Here is a 26,610-nt window from a genome sequence, read left to right on the forward strand (position 1 = left end):
CTCCGACAGCAGCTTTATTTCACGCATTCTGTGTTGCACCCTGTACCTGCCACTGCCTGTCCTCATGTTGGAGGCACAGGTGACACTCACTCGCACTACCTGTCGTGTGTTTTCAACAGTCACAAGTGGCCACCCAGCTGTCAGCCCCTACTCGCAGCCAACTGGCAACGTTGCTGCCCCCCTCGCCTCCACCCCCTTGCACTGACAACTGTGCCCTCTGCCTGCTCACAACTGCGCACACAGCATCAGATGCACATTCAGGCCCACCCGGCCTTACACCCCCAACCCATGCGCCACCATCTTACTCGACACTCACAATTTCTGCTGGCACCATGCCAGTGCTCACTGTGAGGCAGCGGGCTGGCATTACTGACAGCCAGCCATCCCACCCACATCATACCCAGCATCCTTTCATCTGGCACACACCACTGGCACCATCAGTGGCATATGCATCACGATGCCACTGCGGATGGCATCAAACTGGTGCAACATGCCCCTCCACAGGTACCAGCCTCCATGTCACCATCTCACTCCTCCTCTGAGCTCTGTCCTTTGGGGGGGGGGGGGGGGGGGAAGAGGGAGAGGGTCTTTATCGCAATCTTTCAGTGCACGTTGGTCTAAGCAGTTCTGCACGTTCCTGGTTTGCGATGGCAGTCTTCTAAGGCAGCCACCCAAAGGTCTCAATTCTGCCCTGGGACCAGACATACATCTACTAGTCACTGGTTACTGGATGAATAGAGTAGCTCCAGCCCTAGAGAGGCTTCCATTGTTGAAATGAGAAACTAAACATAACATGATGTGACAGTTGTTAATATGTGCAGGACCGCTGAGTGTAAGTCACCGAACCAGCATTCCCTGGTTGACACACCTCGCTGGCCTGTTGCTTCCCCAGCCCCATGAATTTACTTGCCAGGCCAGTCTGTCACCTTTGCTATGTTACATCTTGCATTCATCACGAAAGCACTGTATTTACCATTCTTTATTATTATCTTTATTAAATATGCAGCAACAGACTTGCAGTGATTTCGATGAAAGTTCGAGCTTTCATGTTTCACTATAGGGCCAGTATGTACATTTTCTGTTTTTACCTACAGCGAGTTACAGTATCTACATAGGTATTTTTTATTGTCTGAACTTTACGTGGCAACCACAACAGTTGCAAAATACCTTTACTTGGGATAAATTCTTAATTTCCAAACAGTGCAAGTAATGCATACACAGACGGAATTAAATGCATCGCTTTCCTGCAGCATAAAATCACTGACAGTTTCAATGTGGGAATCCTTGACACATTGTAGGAATTAAGTAGTATATGATATCAAAGTAATTTTTTAAGACATTGGAGACAGATGCATGGTGAATGCTGCAGTACAGTAGACGGATTGGAGCCATTAATAAAGTTAGCAGAGTACATGGGAAGAAAGGAAGGGGTCATCAAAAAATTATTTTACAAGACTGCATGTTCTCTTGGTAAAAGTTTTGTGTCTTCAATGCAATAGTTTCAACTCTCCGCATCCACATAACATCATCATTGTTTAGCCATCCACATTTATGGATATTTTACCACATCAAGGTGAATCTTTATCTAATTCTCTGCCCTCTTACTCCTCAGAAGACCAGTGGCAAAATGAACATGATATCTTGTATTTGAAGTCTTCATTATTACTGCCCTTGACTTGTTTTCAGAAGCTTAGCAGACACCAGGATAGAAACAGAGGCCATTGGAGTAGTAGTCAAAGACAGTACCTACTGGGCATTTCAGTGAGTCATGTGGTAGGGGACCAGGTATGAGACAATCTTAGATCTTTTTTGAGTACCACATGCTCAGTGTGTTGGGTGTTTTGTATGTACATACTGAGCCTTGTCAAACAGGGCTGGGTGCACTTCGGCAACACTGCCCACTGCCATTTCAATATGTCAACCACAAAATTATTTTCATCAGAATATAATTAATCTGCTGGCAAGAGTTCAGAATCCAGTGCTATCTGTATAGCTCTCAAGTACATATGAGATTTCAGTCAGGTTGATTAAAGAGAACAGTGCTATTTTAATGTGTCACCTCTTGGGATAGAGAGGATCATATAAATGTCTGCAAAGATTGCATCAGCCTGAATGATGTTCAGATAACAAATAATTGGCAATAAACAAAACAACAAATTAATTAACAACACATTGTAATTACTTAGCTTCAACTTTATTGTGCAGTAAAAAATGACATATATGAGTTGGTGTTACAATTAATATCAGTTTGAAAATAATTATAAAAAATTATGACTCATTTGGGTTCAAAAGTCTGTTTAAATTAACAATTTTCTGCATAATTAGCCAATCAATTTGAGCCCACAGTTGGGAAAAATCAATAATGTCTCTCTCTCTCTCTCTCTCTCTCTCTCTCTCTCTCTCTCTCTCTCTCTCCCTCCCCTCCCCCTCCAAAAAAAAAAAATATCGTTGTTCGTGAAGCATCAATACAAACATATAACATTAGATAACAGTGAAATCTGTATTTTATGCCTTCTAACTACAAAATAAATATCTTTAAAAATGCATGTTACAGAGAAACTGATTCCTCTAAGAGATCTTAACAAACATTCTCATTATATAGCATTTTCAAAAATGCCTGTGGGAACTTATGTCCACTTCAGCCTTATTTTTTAAGTAGGTTGAATGACTTCCTTTGAACTTTTGAAAGACTTCAGTTCCTCCCTCACAAAATATGTATTTGGTAGTGAAATGAATATGATTAACCAGTATTAACTTCATCAAATTTCTGTGACTGCATTAATCATGCATGATGCTGAACTGAATTACTAATATTCACTGTTTTATGAAATTATTATTGCATTTTTTAATTGAAGTAAAAATCTATTCTGAGCACCTGCAGCTGTCTTCTGATAGCTACATTCACATATTGCACAGTACATGAACAGACTGTAACATTAAAAATGAGTATGCCCAGTAAGAAGTTAGTTATTTGTTTCTGTTCGAACCACATTAGACGAATAAGCATGGATGAAAATTTATAAGAAAACCAACTGCACACTACATGCGTGATGTGTGAGTTAACCACTTGGCATTCAATGAAAATGTATGGAAATGTCAGCTACATGTAGTTCTTCTGTTGCACTTTTTTCATAAACAAACATGCTGAGCAAACAAAGGAGCACAGTTATTACTTCTCTCTCACACAAGAACACTATACAAATCTTCATTCAAATTATTTCCAAAGTAAGGTACATACTTTACAAGAGGTAAGTTCTTCTATTGAGCTAACATGAAAAGTTGTTATCATCATCTCTCAATTACAGATATTGTTTCAGTGTAAATATAAATGAAACTTGTGCAACTTTATAATGGAATGCTATTTACAGCATTATTATACATTTAACAACTTACGATAGCAATGAGTGCATATTTGTCAAACTTGTATTTGCATTATTCATTTATTTATTGTAAAGCAAATGGGATTGAAAATATGCAAGGCACTTGGCATATTACTAAATCCTCTTCAGAGTATATATTGTAAATAATATTATACATGCATAAATAAGAATTACATTTACAATCTATTAGTTATAATGCATCTGCCTGGAATATCACAAGATGCTGTGGTGTTATCCAATTTTTCATTTAAAATGCTACTTCTCCTACCAAGTTCATTTATTTACAGATAAAGGGTTTTCTATGCTACCAGAAGAATGATCCCGCTCTGTAAAATATGTCCCAGAGTGGAGTTACTATAGTTTCCTATCCTAAATGAATCCACGTCTTGGAACCTGGGTGTAAAAGATCGAATCCATATGCCTTGGAACCTTAGTGTAAAAGATCCATATGACAAGTCAATGCATAAAGGAGGAGGATGTTAGGTTTAATATCACATAAATGACAAGGTCATTAAAGACAGAGCACAAGACTGGATGTGTAGAAAAACACGTGTGTCCTTTTCAGTGGAACCATCCCATCATTTGCCTTAAGTGGTTTAGGGAAACTATAGAAACCTAAAGCTAAATGGTCAGACAGGTTTTGAGCTGTCAACCTCCTGAATGAGAGTCCCATGTCTTACCACTGTGCCACCTGGCTCAGTACCAATGTAAATGTTGGGACATGAGTCACACTGGAGTTTACATATCCTTGATTCAGAATTGGATTATTAAACTAAATATTAGAAATCTTTAAAATCTTACTGTTTATATTGAACTTTAGAGTAACAGCAGATTTCCAAAAGAGGTTATCAATCTAATAAGGCATATTTCCTTCAAATGAAATACGGTTTTTCTTTTGTGAGTCACAGAAGCTGTGTGTGTGGAAGCAGTAACTGTGGAATACATTATGATCTAGCAAGTATTGTTCATGTAAATATAATCTTGTTTTCCCCATTCTTATCCACTGAATGTGACTCTAACAAAGACAAATAAATTATTTCTCATAGAGCATTGGTGATATGTTTGTAACACCAACCTTGTGCCACATATTGTATAACACATGGATGCAGCTATCTGGAGAGTGTCACAGGTGACAAACTGGTCGCTGCTTGAATAAAAAAAGTAATTTTATAAAATATTGACAGTTGGCACTTCTCTTCATTGTTATATAGGGGTATTTTAATGTTTACTCCATATATACAAACTTTTCTACAACTGTTTCAGCTGAATTACATCAAAATAACATAAGAATGACGATACTTTCTGTTGTATTTAATTTGGCAGTTAAATTATTCTGAGATCAGTAAGTAATTTTTTTTCCTTACTTGGAATCTCACTTTTACAGATATGTGGTTATTTACTTTTCTGAAAGTGCTCACAGCCCAGTAATGCATCATGGGCTGTAGTTAGGAGCCTCTTAAAAATAATATATACCACAAATTTACAAAATGTTGCATGGGCTACAGTATTTACCATCACATTTTGTTTTAATCTGCTTTGTTTAAAAATGTCCAACACAATGGGACTGACTAATTTCATGTTTAGGCACACAAAATTTAGAGCTAACTTTTTTGCTATCTCTTATTAATTAAGTACATATATATCCAAAATGGTATTTGATAGTGAAAATAAATCCCAAATATTAAATTGAAATGTAAAATGACATGGTAATTGGACACAAACCAAGAACAAATCAAATGTATATTTTGAAATACACAGCTTGGTAATCATGTTATAAACAGCTCACACTTTGTTTGCATTGTTCATGGGCATTACATCGGATAGTGTTGGGAAAGAAGCAGTCAAAATACATAAACATAAGTAATGATCTGATTAGCAGAGATATGGGATTTCAACTTAGCAAAGCATGGAGCCAGCATTGGCAGTACTAAGGTATCATCAGCTGCAGACAAACCAATCCAATGAATCAGCACAGATGGAGAACGGAAAGCAGGAGATTTAAGTTGCGCCCTGACATATGGTCCCCATGTGTACACTAGATCAGTGCCTTGCAGTTGTGCTTTTCTTGTGCTGCACATGTGGAGACCATGCACATGGCTCTGGGCGTCAATATCCCTAAAATTCGTCTATGATATTGTTACAGCCCCATCTCTTGGTGCCTGTGCTTTTCTAGTTAGCTACCACATACGTTGGCTAGCCAAAACAGGAATATGTCAGTAAGCACCTGAAGCTAATACGTAGCTGACTCATGGAAATACTGCGCAGTTTTCACACTATCAGACTTGATGCCTACGAACCATTCGAGCAGTTATTACATCACAAAAACCTCAAACAGCAGCTCACACTCTGCTAGTATTACTCAATGCGTACATACAGTGTAAGCCTTCTTTTCAGGGGTGAATACAGAGAGCTGCAGAAGTAATTTATGTAAATTGAAGTACATGACCTACTCATTCAAATCAAAAAGTTAACATAAAAAATTAAAATCCAGGTTATGCAAAAATAAAACTTGGGTGATGGAATCAATTTACTAAATATTAAGTACAAACTTTTATGCTTTCAAAGCACAAGGAAATCACCAAGAAAACAGAGTGGTATATGAAGTAATGGAAATATCCCACTGTATATTTTTACTATCATTTAATGATTGAAGTGGTCTTGCCATAAAGTTTCCTATGGACAATGAATAAGGTATCTGGTTTAAATTTATTTTGAGATCATATACCTTATTCTCTCTCAACTATAATTGCTCCGCATATCTGAGATATGCCAAAGAAAAGTTATTTCAGGCTTCACACGAGGTTACATATTACATGAAATAAACTAAAACACTTCTGAGTTAGGCTAAGAAGCTGAAAGAGGACAATAATTAGACACTTCTATTAAGTGCCTTGGTTTAAAAAGTAATGGGTATTGCCACAGCACTCACTAACACTCAAGAACAATGACACTTTCATTATGAATTACAATAAAATTGGTGAATCATTTAAGTCATTTAACAGTTTCAGCAAAAGAGAAACCATTGTAAGGTCACTTCTGGCAGTAGGTGTTCAGTCTAACATATTTAGAATCACACAAGCAGACAAACATCTGCTAGTTCATTTGCCTTTCAAGGCGCACCCAATGAAAAACGGACTGCTAAGATTGCCAGGTTATTTAAGAATGAGTTAATAAGAAAAATTGAGATGAAAAATTATTTATAAACAACAGACCTATCTAAAATATATATTTACAAGCAATGGCAGTTTTTTCCCTGAGCACAGGTTAAGTTTTAAATTAATGGTGTTCTACTGGACCACCTACACAAATGAAGGCGGCAATAATCTATATAGTATAAAAGTGTGAACAAATCACAATCAAATCCTATAAACAATGTATGTAATATGTACATAACAGATATTGTTCACTAATACACAATAGCAATTGTTTCCTAGAACAATTACAAAATCCCAGGAATGTTTGCTTATTGTGGCGTAAGACAGAAAATGATTTCAGTATGTGTATGGAATAGATACCATGGCTGTACCCATAATGCTGTGCTATGCAGCTAATCTATTCCCATAACTGAAATGTTAAAAACAAATGCAACTACATAATAAAAAGCATTTATGTACACTAATAGAAGTATTACGCTTGAAAATGTTTCTACTGTAAAACTGTAGAAACATCAGTTTTAATAAAAAGCACTTAGTGCTGTGGTAAGTACCAGCATCATCAAGTTTTTTATAGATTACAACACTCAGTGTTGTTTTGGTGTGTGTCCGTGTGTGCAATCACATGCACATATTCTGTTTGTTAAAATAACACAGTAATTTTTTCCTAGTCATCTGCAAAACTGTTTTAAGGTAAAATGTCTGCTAGATCTGAAAACAGAAGGACTAGGACAGAATGTAGTTGTCAAATGGACGAAAAGTAGTGTAATCTCCAATGGCCTCCACAAAGGCATTCCCGAGCCCATCTCATGTCCCATGCTCTTATTGCAGCAGTCCTGGTTAGAAACTGCTGGAATGCAACTCCAGCACACCTAGAAACAAACATAAAGAGTGCATAATTACAACAATATCAACAACAAAAGGGAGAAATCTAAACAAGATTTATTTTTGTGCATGCTTCCACCAACCACTGAGTATTACTAAAATTAATTTATGTCAGGATTTGTACTGATGTTACCATGCTTAAGATTAAACAGTTTTTTTCTCTATTATTTATCCTCAGTTACTTTTCACATTAAAAACTTTATCTTGTTTCATCACAGTTCATTCATGTTCATTCAACAGCAAAGATTTTTGAGACCAATCACTTACTCAATTTGAAAATTTTAGGCGTTAAAATCTACTGTCATGTTGTTGGAAGCAGCATCTAACTTTATTTACAGAAAGCATGGAAAAGCTGTCTCCAGTGCAATTTCTGATCTGGTATAATGATAACATAAATACAACTATTGATTATTATGTATACATGCTAATCTGCATCTGCAACAGTTTCAGTATAAATTAAGAATAGCCTGAAACCTATGTAATTCACTTAACATGAACCTAAATGTGGGCTAAAATAAACAAAAAAAGTAATTCCACACATACTCAGTATTTCGTGAGTCCAGACATAAGCTGTTTGTGAAGAACAACTCTTCCACATCCTGCAACAGCTTAACTCTTTCTCCAACTCAAATTTACTTGGTCCTTTCCCAAATCCAAAGTGACGTTCACTGACGTTGACACCTGCCTCTATGAAAACCACACCCAAATATCAGTCCACATAAAACCAACCAATAAACAAGAATACTTACACTTTGACAGCTGACACCCCTTGCGTATCAAACAGTCCCTTCCTTTGATTCTAGGCATCTACAACAAACATATCTGCTCCACCTCTGAATCCCTCAACATCTACACTGACAGCCTCTCCTAGGGTTTCCTCTCCCACAACTACCCCACAGAACTTATTCACAAGTAAATTTCCTTGGCAGTAACCTCCTTTCACCCTCTTCCAAAAAACCCAGATGCACCCTCCCCATTTGTCACCAGATATCACCCAGCAACACATAACTCAGTCAGAGTTATAACTTTCTCAAGTCAAGCCCTGAAACGAAATCCACTCTCCCTGATATCTTCCCCACACCACACAATATGCCTTCTATCACCCTCCTAATCTCAGTAAGATCCTAGTCAAACCATATGGCATTCCCAAACCATTACACCTATCTGAATGTTCCAAAGACTCAATCATTCCCACAGTAAAACTTACTTCACAAACCCACCCACTACCACCTACTCAAACCCAACCACCAGTAAATCCTACAATGCCCAAGGCAGAACAATTTACAAAATCAAATATGTTGTTTATCAAGTAACTTTTGTCCAGTGAAGAGTGGGAATGACCATCACTAAACTGGCTAAGTGCATGTATGGGTATAGACAAACTGTCAACCTTGGGGACACTAAGATTCCAGTCGCAGAACACACTTTACTGCATGACTCGAGGGACCTGAGTGCCTACACCACCACTACTGTGAAATCCAGTTGACGTTAATATGGAATGTGTCCATCCATCAGCTTTGTAACATCTTGAACTGTACTGGTGACACTTTCAATGATGTGACCAGATGTTGATGGAGGAATGGCACTCCATTCCTACTCAAGAGCTGAAACCAGAGAAGGTAGTGACATTGGACACTGGAGTCTGGAGCAATGCTGACATTCTGATTCATCGCAAGGATGTTCCACTGGGCAAGCCAATTGATTTCAAGAGCGTTATTGTGCCCAAAACACTGCCTCGCACATGCTGCTTTATAACAGGATGCACTGTCATGCTGATATGACCATTGTCTCCAAACTGTTCCTCTAATGTACACAGTACACAATGCTGTATAATGTGTCCACATCCTTCTGCATTTAAGGTTTTCCTAAGTGCAATAAGGGGACCACACGTTAACCTCATACCACAACATCACCTTCGCCATAGTTCTATGCGGGGACTAAACATGATGGCATATAAGATTCTTCGTGCATTTACCGAGCATAAACAATTCCATTTGACTGCCACAGGGTGGTCCATCACTCCAAATCACTCATTTCCAGTCATCCACTGACCAGGGGCATTGCTCTTTACACCATCTCAAGTGATGCTTGAGACTGATTACAGAAATGTGTGGCTTATGAAGAGTTGCTCGACCACTGTACCCTGTTCTTTTTCACTCCCTACACAGAGTCTCTGTGCTAACTGGATCACTGAAAGCACTTTTGAACTGATGCATTCTGCTAACAACATGTGATTTTTTACAACCAACCTTTGCAATATTCAATGATCGCTGCCCATCAGTAAATAAGGTCTTCGTGGTCTTGATTTGTCAGTGGTTGTTCCTTTGCAATTCACTTCACTACCATGTCACATCACCAACAACTGACTTGGGCAGCTTTAGAGGGGTTGAAATGTCCCTGAAGTACTTGTTTGAAATCAGTGAAGTCTCCTGACTGATCCATTCTGCTATTACTGCTTCTCTACTGACAACATAATACTCACTGCCTTCTTTTATACTGCTGGGTCCTCCTCTCATGACATCTAGTGGTCAATTCCGCATTATACGGGGTGTCCACATTCTTTTGATCAGAGAGAGAGAGTTTTATCTTCTTTACTGCTTTCACTTTTCATCTTCATTATCATCCCTCTCCTCTTTGTCATTTTTTTCCCCAGTTCTTAACTGCATTATTAATATCTCTTCCTCAAATCCATTTTTACTTCTCAATTTGTCCGTATCCTCTACCTTCATTTTCTTCCTCTCTATTAGTTAGTCATTTGCATTTTCCTTCTCACTATAATATGGTACAAGACTGTTTTACAATTGTAGTACGTATTCTCAGCAAACCATGCTGACAATTTGCATGATTACTTAAGTTTCCCCCCCCCCCCCCCCCCCCTCCCTCACAACGTGAGAGTCCCATTCATCCTGGGGCCTGAATGACCTGCCCTCCCTTTTCAACCTTCCTCAACATGTCCCTCTCCTCAACATGTCCCTCTCCTCCCCAAAGCAGGAACAATAGTTGGAAAAGCTATGATAATGTGTGTACTTTTATATATGTCTATCAGTAGTACCAGACATGTTGGTTCCTGAATGTATGTAATTAACACAAATTCTGCCTCATGAAGTGTCCCAAGAGGCTTGGTGAGATACACTAAAACAATTATCAGCATTCAGAAGACCTATGTATATGGCTGTAAACAGTGGAACCTGATGTGTAAGAGCACAAGAACACCCTAACTTTTGACACTTTGCGGATTTATTGGTTATTTTTTTAAATGCTGTTACATGTAACACAGATGTGATAATCTGAAACATGTGGCACTAAATCTATTGCGCTATGCTACACTGCTACTCTAGTATCAGGGAAGCGAGCACATCTTCAATTGTGCACATTTTAAGGAGCTTTTGCAAATGCGCAACTTGCGTGATGTAACTGGCTTCTGGATGAAATACATACTGATTTGATGAACAATGTGGACAGTTCATGGCATACACAGTTAGCCCCTACCACTCAACTACACGTTTACGTCAACGCCACCAGGTGGTAGCACAATGAAGCAGACTTTTATCCTTGTTTGCTTAGCATAAATCCCACTAGGGGGTAGCACATTCCTCAGGTATGCCAAGTCACTCATCAGCATAAATTATACTTATACTGATAGCAATACCTATTTTGTGGGTTACATTAAATGTATTCGCAGTTTCTAATATGGGTTACATTTTGTGGGTTACATTAAAAGTATTCACAGTTTCGAATATGGATAAATATCAACTGTCTAATGGAATGACAACAATGAAAATTTGTACAGGTCTGGGACTCGAACCTGGATTTCCTGCTAATCATGAGTGGTCGTCTTACCATTTGGCTATCTGAGCACAAGTCACAGTTATACCCATACGTCATTGATTATGCATCTACAACATGTACGCGTACATCCATTATGTATATTTCTGCATTGTTTGATCCTGTATGGCAATCATGAATCCTTCCGTCTCACTGTATATATTGCCTTTTCTTACCCATGTGTTGGATGCATCTTGATCGATGTGTGGCTGTGTTAGATGATACGGGTGCTTGCCATGTAGTGTTTTCTTTTTCCAATTTACTTTCTTCGTATCTGTTGATGTTATGTGATCTAAAGGGTTGTAGAAGTGTTTATGAAATTGCAGTGGTGTAGTCGATGTGTTTATATGAGTCATTGCTTTGTGTATTTTGCTAGTTTCTGCTTGTTCTATAAAGAATTTTCTTAAATTGTCTACCTGTCCATAATGTAGGTTTTTTATGTCGATTTTTTATATTATTTTTATTTATATTATTATTATTATTATTATTATTATTATTATTATTATTATTATTATTATTATGACTATTATTATTATTGGCAGTTGTATAAATTTGTTCATAAGCATAACTGTTATACAGCAGATGCTATTAATTTCACACTGTCAAATTTGCTGAATCTAAAAATCTGTGAACACCCAGACTTTATACTTGTGAGCTGCTACTAGCTGTACATTCCCACAGACTAAAAAGCATTTTAGGATGCCAGTAACATACTGAAATTCAGAAATAACAAAACTGTAAAGATTCATGATGTAAGCTCGCTTATTTTTCAAGAATTTATTGAAAGATTTTACATTAGCAAACATTCTGTTGGTGTGACTGCAAAGTCAGTTTGCAGTAGAATCCTCAGATAAAGAGTTAACATTAATCCGCTGTGTAAAATTCAAATAAAATCCCAAGTTTTCCATGATTGCCTCCATCATTGTCCTCAGGTCCTAAGTCTGACTGTCATGAATCTGGCAAGGCTCACACTTTTCTGCCCAGTATCTTTTGGTGTAGTTTCAGTAGTGGATTTCAGTGTACGCTGAGTGGCATCAACATTAACCCTGGTTTCTGAAGAATTTATTAACTTCACTGATGTAACAGTGCCACAAATATGGACTCAACACAGGTGGTGGCAAAACAAGGATGATTGCTAAACAATTTCACAATATATTTTTCCCTCTTCCTTTTACACTTAAAAAAAAAAAATAGTTCTAAGCACTATGGGACTTAACATCTGAGGTCATCAGTCCCCTAGACTTAGAACTACTTAAACCTAAATAACCTAAGGACATCACACACAGCCATGCCTGAGGCAGGATTCGAACCTGTGACCATAGCAGCAGCACAGTTCCGGACTGAAGCACCTAGACCTGTTCAGCCACAGCGGCCAGCTTTATACTAAAAGAAACAAGGATTGAACAACAAAGAGGTACTTGAGAAAAGACAAAGAACCCACCTGTCTCCTCTGGAATGTGATTCAGTGCAAAAAACTGCACATGAGACACATCATCAAAAGTTTTCCATCACACTGATATGTTGTGGAGCTGTGTTGCTGTTGTGACTGTTCCTGTACCGATCAGAAGAATACCCCTGACATTGTTTGTAAACATACACAAAGTTACTGTGAGTACTACCTACAGGTTGAATGCTGCACTCAAATGGATCACAGCATTTCAGTTAACCATAAAGTACAAATAGGGATGCAATAGATGCATTTTTGGAACAATAGAGAAAGTATTCATCATGCAATGAAGGACAATCCCAAGGTCTGCATCATCATGTTATGCACACAAGGGCTGTCACCTAAGCACATTGCTCGATGTGTGCACTGGGGTCAAATTGATGTAATACAGACATGGAATCAGTTTCAAACGACAGGTAGTGTTGAGTACTTACAACACACAAGCTGTCCATTTTCAGCAGGCGCATAGGCATAGGTTGATCAATGTCTATGACTTCGGAGTAAAATCAAAGAAACCATCGGTCCAGTGTTCCAGAACTGAATTCACTGTTCAAAGAGGCTACAGGACTATGTATAGCATCAAACTGTTAGGAGACAATTACATGATGCAACTCTTCATTCCCATCGACCACAGCAAGCACCACATTGTACACCACAACACCATGGACTCTGTTACAGATGGAGAAGGAATCATGAAGAATGGACACCCCGGGATTGTCATCAGGTGGTGTTTACAGATAAAAACTGGGTGTGTTTGTACCCTGATAACTGCAGAAAACATGTTTCAAGACAATCTGGTAATATCGAATGTCTCCAAGCCTGTGTCCCACATATGCAAGAACATAGTGGTGGAGTGATGATGTGTGAAGGCATTATATGGGGCCACCATACATCTCTCATGGTTGCTCAGGGAACTCTCACTGCTCTACAGAACAGGAATGAGATTCTGGAACCAACAGTTGAACCATAGCACTAACATTTTGGTGACAATTCCATCTTGATTGACGATTATTTGTGTGCGCATTATGCTGTTCTCATGAACTTGTTCCTTCACCATGTTCGCATCATCAGAACGAAGTGGACTGCATGTTTCCCCAACATGAACCCAATAGAATATGTGCAGGATCAACTGAAACAAGCAGTTTTTGGGCATGTACAATGGCCATGTACTCTGCATGACTTCCACAAAATCACTAAGAGTGGGATGATTTGGACCAGGGCTGAATTGATTATCTCATCAGTGGTATGACATGACATATTCAACCCTGCATTTGAGCAAGTGGACATTCCACCACATATTGACATTGCCCAGGGATGCTGTAAAATACCCACCATGGGAAACAGATGATTTTCTCATTACACAAAAGTTTGTTTTCTTGATCTGATGATCCGGGCACATTGCAAATGAATATTTACACATGCCTCAGGTCAGTTTTTGTTTTCTGTACCATGAATCTAAAAAAAAAGGGAGCAATGAAAAGTTTTCTTGATGTGTGTAGCTTTCAGAAAGCTAGCAGCTGACCATGATAATGCACCAGCTCATCCACTGCAATAAACACAGCACATTCTGACAGAAACTACTTTCTTTCTCTAATACATATGTTTCATCTAGATGCAGATTCTGAAATGTACCACTGCTTCAGAAATCATAACAGTACTCAAGGTTCTTACTTCAATGGTTCAGAATAAAAATTACATAATATGGCAAAACTAAAGGCCACATTGGAACAATTTTGTGGAAGTGCTACAATCAGGGAAAAACTGCTACAATCAGGGAAAAGAGTGCTGGGTAATAGTTGGCACTAGATGAGGTCTGGGGATGGTAGAAAGTCACACATTGAAGTTAATGAGGAAAAGAAGTTCAATTTTCTTATTTTTGTTCTCTAGGATCATATGGAATTAAGCTTTATGGTGGGCCATATGTCACATTTTTAGCAAAAAAATTTAAGAATGAGTCATCATAAGTTTCACTGAAACAAGATACTATGTCTAACAATAGCACACCATTTTATACAGTAGTGACAAGTGAGAATTAATTTACTGTACATAATGAACTTTTTTAAAGCTTTGGCAAGTGGGCACCAGCTGCAATGCTCTGTGGCATTTAGAATGTTTTTTTCATCTTTTGTGCTTCTAGCACATCTGCTGTCACAATTATAAGGTGCATACTGTATTGTTAAAAACAAATAAATTATATTACAGCAACCACTCTTCAACAAAGGATACTTAGAATCACTCTCCCAGCACTCATGAACAACAATGAACACACAGGGAGAGCATCTCTGCTGGCAAACCAGCATTCTTTGTTTCTTCAGTTGCACATCAGATGTCTTAAAGTCAGTGCATTTTAACAATTTCTTTTCTGTGCTGTTCTTTGTGTTTTAATTAAGGAGTCGTAAAGGGATGATACATGAAAAAACTTGAAAACTATGGATCAGAAACTATGTGCTATAATGTGACTGGATTCTCAGATAGCAGAAAAAACTATTGCTTTGGTATTACTGCTGGAGACTGGACAAAAAACTGAGCACACATTGAAAACTGGTGAACTTCCCAAGCTAGTGGAAGTGGAATAAAAGTAAGAAAGATAATGTTGAAAGGTAAGCATGAAGAAGTTGAGGAAGCTTTGTTTTTGTGGCATGAACATTTAAGAGGAAATGGTTTGCCCATTACTGGGCTGATAGTTCAGGAAAAAGAACTGCAATTTCAGTGGCAAATAGGAGGAGGAGACAATTTGGTATATTCCAGATTACCATTAGTGGAGAGGCTTTATCCACTGACAAAGAGGCTGTGCCATTGTTTGAGCACTGTCTTTCAAAGTTTATTGACAAGGAGGGAATTTCTGGTGAACAGCTGTACTATGGGGATGAGAAAGGTTTAACTTAGAAGACTCTCCCAAGATAAACACTTGTTTCAAAAAAGTATTCTGTGGCAGCCAGGTGCGAGAAAAGCATGGAATAAGTCATTATATTGGTTTGCAGTAATGCAACCGGCAACCACAAGCTTAGACTTACATGAATAGGGAAATCATGGAAACCTGGAGCTTTCAAGAAAACTAAAAAATTAGGAGTCACTGGCTCTACATTACACTTATCACAGGAAAGCATAAATGAAATAAAAAATCTTTAAAACCTGGTTCCAATTTGAATTCATGCCAGCTGTAGACAAATATTTAAAAGACCACAGTCTATTAAGGAAAGATCTGCTGCTTCTCAATAATGTGCCTTTGCATCCTGCCAGCGACAAATGTGACTGTTCTTTGTCAGCCGATGGTCCACAGCATCTTTGAAATGCTAGAAAGAAGTATCACCACTGTCTTCTCAGTTCATTGATATGAGAGATTGATGATAATGAAGACTGTGTAACCATTCCAACGAGGACTGACTTGCTAGATGTCATAAGGTCAGACAGTGTTAACAAAATTGGGTTACAGTATATAACAAGGTGTCTTGAATGGTGCGGCTGGAATCAGAAGAGAGAATTTATAGACCTCTGCCCTATGTATCTTGACCTTTCACCATATTATGCCAGATAGTCAATAATCTACTGCATACTGAATATCCCCATTACACTTACTTCAAGCAACAATAAACTATTCAAAAGGATTGTAGCACTTACTTGGTAAACGAAGAGCAAGGCAGTAGTCTGAGGTACAGGGTGGGGGACACTGAAAAGTAATGCCCCTGAATTTTTTGTGTGAAAACTACTATAAAACATTCTACATCTTTATCTTCATGTCTACATATTTCATTGTCAACACAGTCCCCCATGCGAGGAACACATTTTTCCTGATGAAAGAACAGTTTGTTGATACCATCACTGTAAACTTTATGACTTTGTTGACAAACTTACAACCTTGCCTCTATTTGCACTGCTTTGTCACTAACAAAGTGAAGTCTTCCAAGGTGTTCTTTAAGTTTTGGCTGATGGTGCCACATCACGCCTTTATGGAGGATGATCGTGTTGCAGCTCCTTGTGTGTGGGCTGGCACTGTCAGACTGAAGGAGAGGGTGCTCCATGTGTGGACAACTATACGAATTTGTGCTTTAAATTTTCTGAGGGTCTCGAAGTATCCTGTTGCAGAGTTTATGGCGGTGCCTTTAGGCATGAATTCCCAGTGCACCACACCTTAAACATCCCAGAACACTGTCACTGTCAGTATGACTTTGTATGTCACTGGCACGGTCTTGAACTTTTTTGGCATCAGTGATCCTTTCCAATGCAACTCCACTGATTTTCTCATTTTCAGCATCAAAACGGTAAACCCAGCTTTCATCATGTCAGAATGTTGTTAAGAAAATCATCACCCTCACACTCAAAATGCAAAAGAAACTGTTGGCTGATGTTCAGTCTCCTCTGTTTCATGTTGGGAGTGAAGATTCGAGGCACCCACCAGGCACACAAGTTTCCTGTACTGCAGTTCTGCAATGATGGCCTGTATGTGCTCTCATGATATGCCGCACTTACCTGACAGCTGTGTTTGTGTTATCCAAGAATTTTCTTGGATGAGGTCATCAACCTGATTCTGAAGAGCCTCATTGGTTGCATTACACAATTGTCAACCACAAGCTCTGTCACACACGTTGAGGTTAGCACCACCATTTCCTTCATTATTAGCGCTATCAACCTAGTGTTGATAGTTGATACAATCATCACTGTACACAGCTTTCAATCTTCTACAGATTTCAATTTGAGGCACGTTTTCCGTTGTTAGAAACACTATTACACCACGCTGTTTCTCATCCACTGACATAGGTATGTTACACATTGTCGTGTTACATGCTACAATCTGAATCCCTCTTCTGTCAGAGGGTTGCAATTTGCATCAGCAATGTGGCAAAGGTGAGAGAGTAATATGCATAATGTAGTACCTCAACAGATATTGAAAACAGAATTAAAAAATCTGTGGAATTACTTTTCAGCATGCCCTCATAGAATTGAACACCACTATTAACAATGCAAAAATATTTACAGAACACTTTTTATTTAATGTAACATAATTTAATATTGTCCTGGTGCACTGTTCTGCTGATACAATTTAGCTACTAAATTCTGTCTTTGATCATACGACGACTCCCCTTGAGTGTAAATTTCTTCTACAATCACAGTATCAGAAATATAAAAAAACAAAACACCACAAAATGCTACATTCATCACAGTTAGTTTCAAAATTTCATTGTACTTCTGTTTAACATGTACATTCAGAAACAGAAGAAATCATTTTCATGATACTGTCTATACATGCAATCAATCTCTTTTCAGTGTGTTGATTCAATACTATACAAAGATTCCAAGGGAAAAATACCTTATGTATTGATTCTATTAGAAGACCTAAGAACTCCAATGAGTTAAAATATTTAGCAATACAAATCTAAAGTAAAATTATTCAACTAATTTAGAAAAGATTTTGAAATAAAATTACCTTGTGCACTGTTTAACAACGCTTGGGTGTTTTCCCAAGTAGGTATGTCGAGTACAATCTATAATTTGTTCACTTTGCATTGCACCTTCAACTGGATTTATTTCAGGCACAAAGAGAAGACTATCAGGTTCTGTTCCCCATTCAAGCTGAAATTTTATAGAGGACATATAAGAAATTAAACACCCACACTTATTAAATAAATGCAAATGTGACAAAAACATAGGCAAAGTTAAAATCGTTATTTCATGTTTTCACAATATGTAACAAAACAGTCAATCTGATATTCAGGAAAGATGTATATGGTATAAAATCACAAAAATTAATTTAATATCCTTAGTTGCAGTCAATTACATTAATTAACAACTTTCTTCTGGAATGGTGAATAATAAGTGGTTATGCAATATGAAATTTGGTGCTCTTATTGCTGCATTTTTACTATGCTGTGTTCAATTTATGTAAATATTACAAAATACAAACTAATTACACAATATGACTTTTTACTAACTTCTTCAAACATACAGGCCACAGATACAGACAACTCTCTTGTTTGCACCATAGACAACTGACATTCAGCTTTTTGCAATAGTTCCAAACCCTTAAAAACATACAGCAAACATTGCGTTTTAACGGCTTTCTAACACCACTCCTTAAAATGCACTTGGTTTCCCCTCTGGAACTAAAAAAGGAAGGGATGAAAAAAGGAAGGACAATTAGGGTTTACTGCCCCATTGACAATGAGGTCATTAGAGATGGAACACATGTTCAGAATACTCCAAGGATGAGGAAGGACATCGGTCATGCACTTTCAAAAGAAACATCAGAGTATTTGCCTGGAGCAGTTTAGGGAAAATCTAAATATAGATGGTCGATTGCAGATTTGAACTGTTGTCCTCCCGAAAGTGAGTCCAGTGTGTTAACCAGTGCACCACGTCACTTTTTTGGAACTGAAGGAGTATTCATGGCATTGCAGTCAGTCATATTTTTTTTCCAGTACTTGCTTCACACACTGTTCTTTATGTAGAAATGTCCCATCCTCTATCTGCATTATCTGTGTCCCTAGGTATATAGCTGGATTTTCAACCACAGACATTTCAAAATTCCTTTCGCGTTCATTCAATGCATTTTCAGTATTCTCCAAGCGTTCTTAAAATAATGATTCCTTCTTCAGCATGTATTGCCATTCATAATTTTTCAGTTTCATCTTTAAATATGCACTAATCTGACTTAAACTGAATTAGTCGTTCTATTTTTATAAAATCTGTCAGAATTTTACACCATTAGAATCGAGCATACAGAGCTTTCTTCAAAAGACTAATTTTTCCAGCCTCTTTTTATCCTTCATATATCTTCATGAAAATCTCTTTGTCAAGTTTTCCATAGAGGAAGACTGTTTTTAAATAAAATAATCTCACATGAAAAATTTTTCTCTGCTGCTACAGCAAACAACAATTTTAGTGAACAGATATCTACTACTAGGTTCAATAAATCCTTGAAATCTATGTCCTTCTCTCATTGATCATCTCTGACAACTAATCCGACCTTATACTGACAATCTTCTTTGACTTTAAAGACCCATTTGCCTACCAAGATTTCTTTCCCTGCCCACTTTGGATTCACAAACTTACAAGTGTCATTATGTTCAAGTGATTTCTTTTCTTCTTCTAGTGCTTCCATCCAGTTTTCTTCATCCAGAGCATTAATACATTCTTCATATGAAAGTAATGCTGTTTTAAAATCATCACATTTTAAAGGTTTCTTCAGGCTGGATCTACCCCTAAAACTGCAGTTTCTTCTCTCTTTACTGAATCTTCTTCCTTCTCGGTTTTCTTATCCTCCATTTTCTTGATCTTGACTTTTCATTCACGAGAGGTTCCAGTGCAAAAATGTACGTGCATCATGTGGTGGTCAGCTCAAGACCTAGGAAGGTAATGTTAACATGAGCAGGTTGCACAATGGCTACAGAGTACTGTCAATCAAGGAAAACTTAGTAGTGTGAAAATGTCTAAAGTGTTATGATTATGACCACTTAACCAAATTCTGAAAATTAGAGAAGCACATTGTAGTGAAGTTGACCACTAAAATAAAGGCTTTGCCAACACTAAATTGACACTGAAGTGCATTATCTTGTATCAACAGAGGTAACAAATGTCAAGTGGAAGTGAATGTGCCATGCACAAGGTGCTGCTGCAAAGAGAAATAGCAAAAACCGGCTACAACCAGTAACCCACTTGCAGTTAGTTCTGGAGATGAATAGTCATTGCCAGAAACCATGCAGAATGAAAGAGGAAGTAACAATAAGCACAAAAAGAAGAAACCTCCTTCAAAACACCTTTGAAATTGGTGGCATTCATTAGGGGGTGAGGAAACCAAAATGATCATACTGGGATGACACAAAAAAATATTAGAACAGTAGAATGTGTCATGGTACATTTTTAATGCAGGCCTAATTCGAGTGTCCTTGTTATATTCATCTCTCATCATTAGGAACAGAACATATGCTACATCAAACCAGATGCCACACAAACAAAAAACCCTGACATATACAACAGACACCCACCTCCATAGCTCTGTGGCCAGCATGTCTGGCTGCTATGTGGAGGACCTAGGATTCGATTCCTGGTACCGCCAGGGATTTTTGCTTGGTGAGAGGACTAGAATAGTGTGCACTCAGCCTCATGCTGCCAACTGAGAAGTAGCAGCTACAATTTCAAGAAAGCCAACAATGGCTGAGTGAATGGTATGTTGACTGCATGCACCTCTGTAGTGCATCCAATGACACAATCGACAGTGGATGACACAGCAGTCAGTTGGTCCTGACTGGTCCATCAGGTCAGAATGCTGAGTTTTATATGAGAGACAGTGTTGAAAATCACTACGTTAGGCAGATTTCAATTGACCTGGTAGCTAAAGGTGGAAATGACTGGTATGGGACACAATTTCTCAAGGGAACAACTTTTTTCTATGAAGACCAAGTACAAGGGGATGAACTCAGTACAGATGCAAATAAGAAGGATGGAAGGCAAAGAGAAACTGATGGTACTCCCCTTTTGGAAACTCAAATGCTCCCTCAAGCCTTATCTAGTGTGATTTACAATAACGTGGTGGAGTCAGCGGAAGCTGTTATGCCTGATTTTCCACAATCTGCCAAGAATCTGAAACGTCCCTCAAAAGATATTATATAAGCTCTAGAACTGGAAGATATGCATAAAAAATCTTGAAAACAATCTTCATCTAAATATATTAGAGGACTTCAAAAAACTTGAAGTAGCCTTGTGCTACATTATTTGCATGGCGCACTGAAAAAATGATTCAGTGGTCTTTCTGACTCCTGAAGTGACTGACCAAATTCAGTTAAAAGTGTGTAATCTGCCAACGACCTGAAACAAACTTACAAAGACTTAGTTAAAGCTCATGGTTGGATCTATTTTGACTTTTGCAAATATTACAAATAAAAGCTAAACACTGTATGAGAGTAATGACTGAAATACATAAACTAATAGAAGATTGGGAGATAGACATTGTATGCATTCACGAGCCATACATGAATCACAGTCAGAGTCCTCAGTTCTAGATCATGTGATGACAACTTTAGGTAATCCAAATGCTAAAGCAGCAATAGTACCTTTCCAGAAATTTGATCAAGTAACAGAAGTATGCCAACTTTGTGACACACACACTGCATCTGTACCTCTAAAGTCCTCAACCAATACACTAACACTAATGAACATTTACATGATATATTCATACAGCACTGAAACCTACATCAATAGGTTGAAAGACAAGGGTCATTAAGCTTGGCACTCATCACATAAATAAAATGGGGTGACAGATGCTAAGGCAAAATTCATTCTGTGGCATAGTCATAACTGATGAGTATAGCATACAACTGAAGGACGCAACTGACAAATTGAACCTCCATGTGCTGTACAGGACGGGCTGTCCGGCAACATATGAAAACAGTGCTGGTACCACAATCAATATTGATGTCATCATGGCAAATCACTCTGCAGCTAACAAAATCAACTCTTGGAGAATCTTTCAGCATGCTACTGGAAACAACCAAACTGTGATTATGATAGATTTGTTGCATGCTGGTTTACATTGAAATACTGTAGGGCAGGAACACAATCAGCTTTAACGAAATTTTGAAAAAGGCTAACAGTTAAAAACTACCAACAGAAATGATCGTCAAATACCAGGATATGCTAACCCCAGTGTAGACTACGTGGCAAAGACACTTCCAACTGTCATATAAAATGCACAGAATGTCGCCATTCCAGTACAGAAAACAGCTAGACATTGTGGTACACCCTAGAACGCAGAGTTCACAAATTTGAAAAAAAATGTGTACAACTGCAAAAATTTTATGAAAGAGCTTTGGACACAAGGAAAGAGAGGTTAGACTATTGTTGCATAGCACAGTGAAAACTGAATGCAAAGCTCTAATAGATGGCATGAAGAAATTGCAATGGGAACAATACATTTAAGAACAACTTCTAATATATGCATGGGGTACTCCTTATACACTCCTGGAAATTGAAATAAGAACACCGTGAATTCATTGTCCCAGGAAGGGGAAACTTTATTGACACATTCCTGGGGTCAGATACATCACATGATCACACTGACAGAACCACAGGCACATAGACACACGCAACAGAGCATGCACAATGTCGGCACTAGTACAGTGTATATCCACCTTTCGCAGCAATGCAGGCTGCTATTCTCCCATGGAGACGATCGTAGAGATGCTGGATGTAGTCCTGTGGAACGGCTTGCCATGCCATTTCCACCTGGCGCCTCAGTTGGACCAGCGTTCGTGCTGGACGTGCAGACCGCGTGAGACGACGCTTCATCCAGTCCCAAACATGCTCAACGGGGGACAGATCCGGAGATCTTGCTGGCCAGGGTAGTTGACTTACACCTTCTAGAGCACGTTGGGTGGCACGGGATACATGCGGACGTGCATTGTCCTGTTGGAACAGTAAGTCCCCTTGCCGGTCTAGGAATGGTAGAACGATGGGTTCGATGACGGTTTGGATGTACCGTGCACTATTCAGTGTCCCCTCGACGATCACCAGTGGTGTACGGCCAGTGTAGGAGATCGCTCCCCACACCATGATGCCGGGTGTTGGCCCTGTGTGCCTCGGTCGTATGCAGTCCTGATTGTGGCGCTCACCTGCACGGCGCCAAACACGCATACGACCATCATTGGCACCAAGGCAGAAGCGACTCTCATCGCTGAAGACGACACGTCTCCATTCGTCCCTCCATTCACGCCTGTCGTGACACCACTGGAGGCGGGCTGCACGATGTTGGGGCGTGAGCGGAAGACGGCCTAACGGTGTGCGGGACCGTAGCCCAGCTTCATGGAGACGGTTGCGAATGGTCCTCGCCGATACCCCAGGAGCAACAGTGTCCCTAATTTGCTGGGAAGTGGCGGTGCGCTCCCCTACGGCACTGCGTAGGATCCTACGGTCTTGGCGTGCATCCGTGCGTCGCTGCGGTCCGGTCCCAGGTCGACGGGCACGTGCACCTTCCGCCGACCACTGGCGACAACATCGATGTACTGTGGAGACCTCACGCCCCACGTGTTGAGCAATTTGGCGGTACGTCCACCCGGCCTCCCGCATGCCCACTATACGCCCTCGCTCAAAGTCCGTCAACTGCACATACGGTTCACGTCCACGCTGTCGCGGCATGCTACCAGTGTTAAAGACTGCGATGGAGCTCCGTATGCCACGGCAAACTGGCTGACACTGACGGCGGCGGTGCGCAAATGCTGTGCAGCTAGCGCCATTCGACGGCCAACACCGCGGTTCCTGGTGTGTCCGCTGTGCCGTGCGTGTGATCATTGCTTGTACAGCCCTCTCGCAGTGTCCGGAGCAAGTATGGTGGGTCTGACACACCGGTGTCAATGTGTTCTTTTTTCCATTTCCAGGAGTGTAGAATAGTGACAGAGAAAGCAAACACACTATCTGTTGTATCTACACTACTGGCCATTAAAATTGCTACACCAAGAAGAAATGAAGATAAATGGGCATTCATTGGACATATATATTATACTAGAACTGACATGTGATTACATTTTCACGCAATTTGGGTGCATAGATCCTGAGGAATCAGTACCCATAACAACCACCTCTGGCCGTAATAACAGCCTTGATACGCCTCGGCATTGAGTCAAACAGAGCTTGGATGGCGTGCACATGTACAGCTGCCCATGCAGCTTCAACACGATACCACAGTTCATCAAGAGCAGTGACTGGCGTATTGTGATGAGCCAGTTGCTCGGCCACCATTGACCAGACATTTTCAATTGGTGAGAGATCTGGAGAATGTGCTGGCCAGGGCAGCAGTCAAACATTTTCCGTATCCAGAAAGGCCTGTAAAGAACCTGCAACATGCGGTTGTGCATTATCCTGCTGAAATGTAGGGTTTTGCAGGGATCGAATGAAGGGTAGACCCACGGGTCGTAACACATCTGAAATGTAAAATCCACTGTTCAAAGTGTCGTCAATGTGAACAAGAGGTGACCAAGATGTGCAACCAATGGCACCCCATACCATCACACCGGGTGATACGCCAGTATGGTGATGATGAATACATGCTTCCAATGTGCATTACCGCGACGTTGCCAAACACGGATGCGACCATCATGATGCTGCAAATAGAACCTGGATTCATCCAAAAAAATGACGTTTTGCCATTCGTGCACACAAGTTCGTCGTTGAGTACACCAATGCAAGTGCTCCTGTCTGTGATGCAGCGTCAAGGGTAACCACAGCCACGGTCTCTGAGCTGATAGTCCATGCTGCCGCAAACATCGTCGAACTGTTAGTGCAGATGGTTGTTTTCTTGCAAACGTCCCCATCTGTTGACTCAGGGATAGAGACGTGGCTGCACGATCTGTTACAGCCATGCGGATAAGATGCCTGTCATCTCGACTGTTAGTGATACGAGGCCATTGGGATCCAGCACGGCGTTCCGTATTACCCTCCTGAACCCACCAATTCCATATTCTGCTAACAGTCATTGGATCCCAACCAATGCGAGCAGTAATGTCGCGATACGATAAACCGCAATCGCGATAGGGTACAATCCGACCTTTATCAAAGTCGGAAATGTGATGGTACGCATTTCTCCTCCTTACACGAGGCATAACAACAATGTTTCACCAGGCAATGCCGGTCAACTGCTGTTTGTGTATGAGAAATCGGTTGGAAACTTTCCTCATGTCAGCAAGTAGGCGTTGCCACTGGAGCCAACCTTGTGTGAATGCTCTGAAAAGCTGATCATTTGCATATCACAGCATCTTATTCCTGTCGGTTAAATTTTGCATCTGTAGCACGTCATCTTTGTGGTGCAACAATTTTCATGGCCAGTAGTGTATGTCGCATATACAGGACGGGAGGTAAATGGTCTCCATAGGGATGTATACGTGGACCAATTTCCTGGGACTTTACCCTTGAGCCATTGCTAGTAACCCTGAATAAAAACATTTAAGTGCCAGAAGTAATAACCTATGCTGATGACATACTGGTTGTGGTAGTACTGGACTCAAGAGCCATGCTGGAAAGAAAAGTGTGTGATGTGCTTGATCAAATGCAGAAGTGATGCCCAGATAATAAATTAGAAATTACAACAAATAAGACCACCTACCTGCTTCTCAAAGACTGCCTCTCCCACTTGTAGAACTGTACTCTGAGAAATGGGAGAGCTGCAGTGGGATGCAATGAGGTATGTAAAATGTAGGTATCACTTGGAGGAGAAGTGTAACTTTCTCAAACATACCTCTCAAATGTGTCACAAAGCTACTGAAGTTATGCACAAATTGGCAAGACTGGGAATCACTGACTTTAGGATCCCACTCTATTATGATGCAATCCACACTGCTATTGTATGGTATGAAACCAATACCTGCGCATGCAAACAGTGATACAATCGATACAAGTCAATCCTGAGGCATACACAGAGAAGTGTGCTGCTGAAGCTCACACGACCCTTTGGGTCAACACTGATGGAGACATAGATATCGCTGTCAGATATAGAAGGTCTCTCTACTGGCTTCACAAAGGGAATTTCCCCAATGTGAGTGAAATAATGGGTCTCGAAATTACAATCGAACAAGAGCTAAAACTATGGAGAGAGCATGAGTGGCAAAGAGACTGGACAATATCACAACAGCTGCAGAGTATAAAGCATATTTCCAAACATCAAAGAGAGGATGCTTATGAGTCACACATAAGGAGAAAAACAATGAAAATGAGACAGATCGAAAAAAGTGAGTAAACTGTTTATTGTTTCACAAGTAACCACCATAACTGTTAATATATTTATCTCATTGTGAGGACAGACGGTCAAGCCTTCATGGAAAAATGTTTATTGTTGCCTACAGAACCATGATTGTACCAACGTGTGAGACCTCTTCCTCCGAAGCAAATCAATGGCCACAAATGTCTCTCTTCAGGGCTCCAAAAATATAGAAATCACATGGGG

At 39.6% G+C, this 26,610-nt stretch overlaps 1 protein-coding gene across 2 annotated transcripts in view; it reads right to left on the minus strand.

Annotated features, from left to right (window-relative positions):
• Positions 1-2,177: 2,177 nt before the first annotated feature.
• The window catches only part of LOC124721309 (mediator of RNA polymerase II transcription subunit 16), a 295,303-nt gene continuing 270,870 nt past the window's right edge, over positions 2,178-26,610 (minus strand). The window contains exons 15-16 of one of the 2 annotated variants that reach the window (XM_047246221.1): positions 18,112-18,257; positions 2,178-7,404 (exon numbers count right to left, since the gene is read on the minus strand). In XM_047246221.1, the coding sequence (XP_047102177.1) occupies positions 7,278-7,404; positions 18,112-18,257 (273 nt within the window). In that variant the 3' untranslated portion in view covers positions 2,178-7,277. Of the gene's footprint in view, positions 7,405-18,111; positions 18,258-26,610 lie in introns of those variants that run through there. The other variant, XM_047246223.1, reaches the window with a different exon arrangement.

Source organism: Schistocerca piceifrons, chromosome X (assembly GCF_021461385.2).
Source record: "Schistocerca piceifrons isolate TAMUIC-IGC-003096 chromosome X, iqSchPice1.1, whole genome shotgun sequence".
Classification (NCBI taxonomy): Eukaryota; Metazoa; Arthropoda; class Insecta; order Orthoptera; family Acrididae; genus Schistocerca; species Schistocerca piceifrons.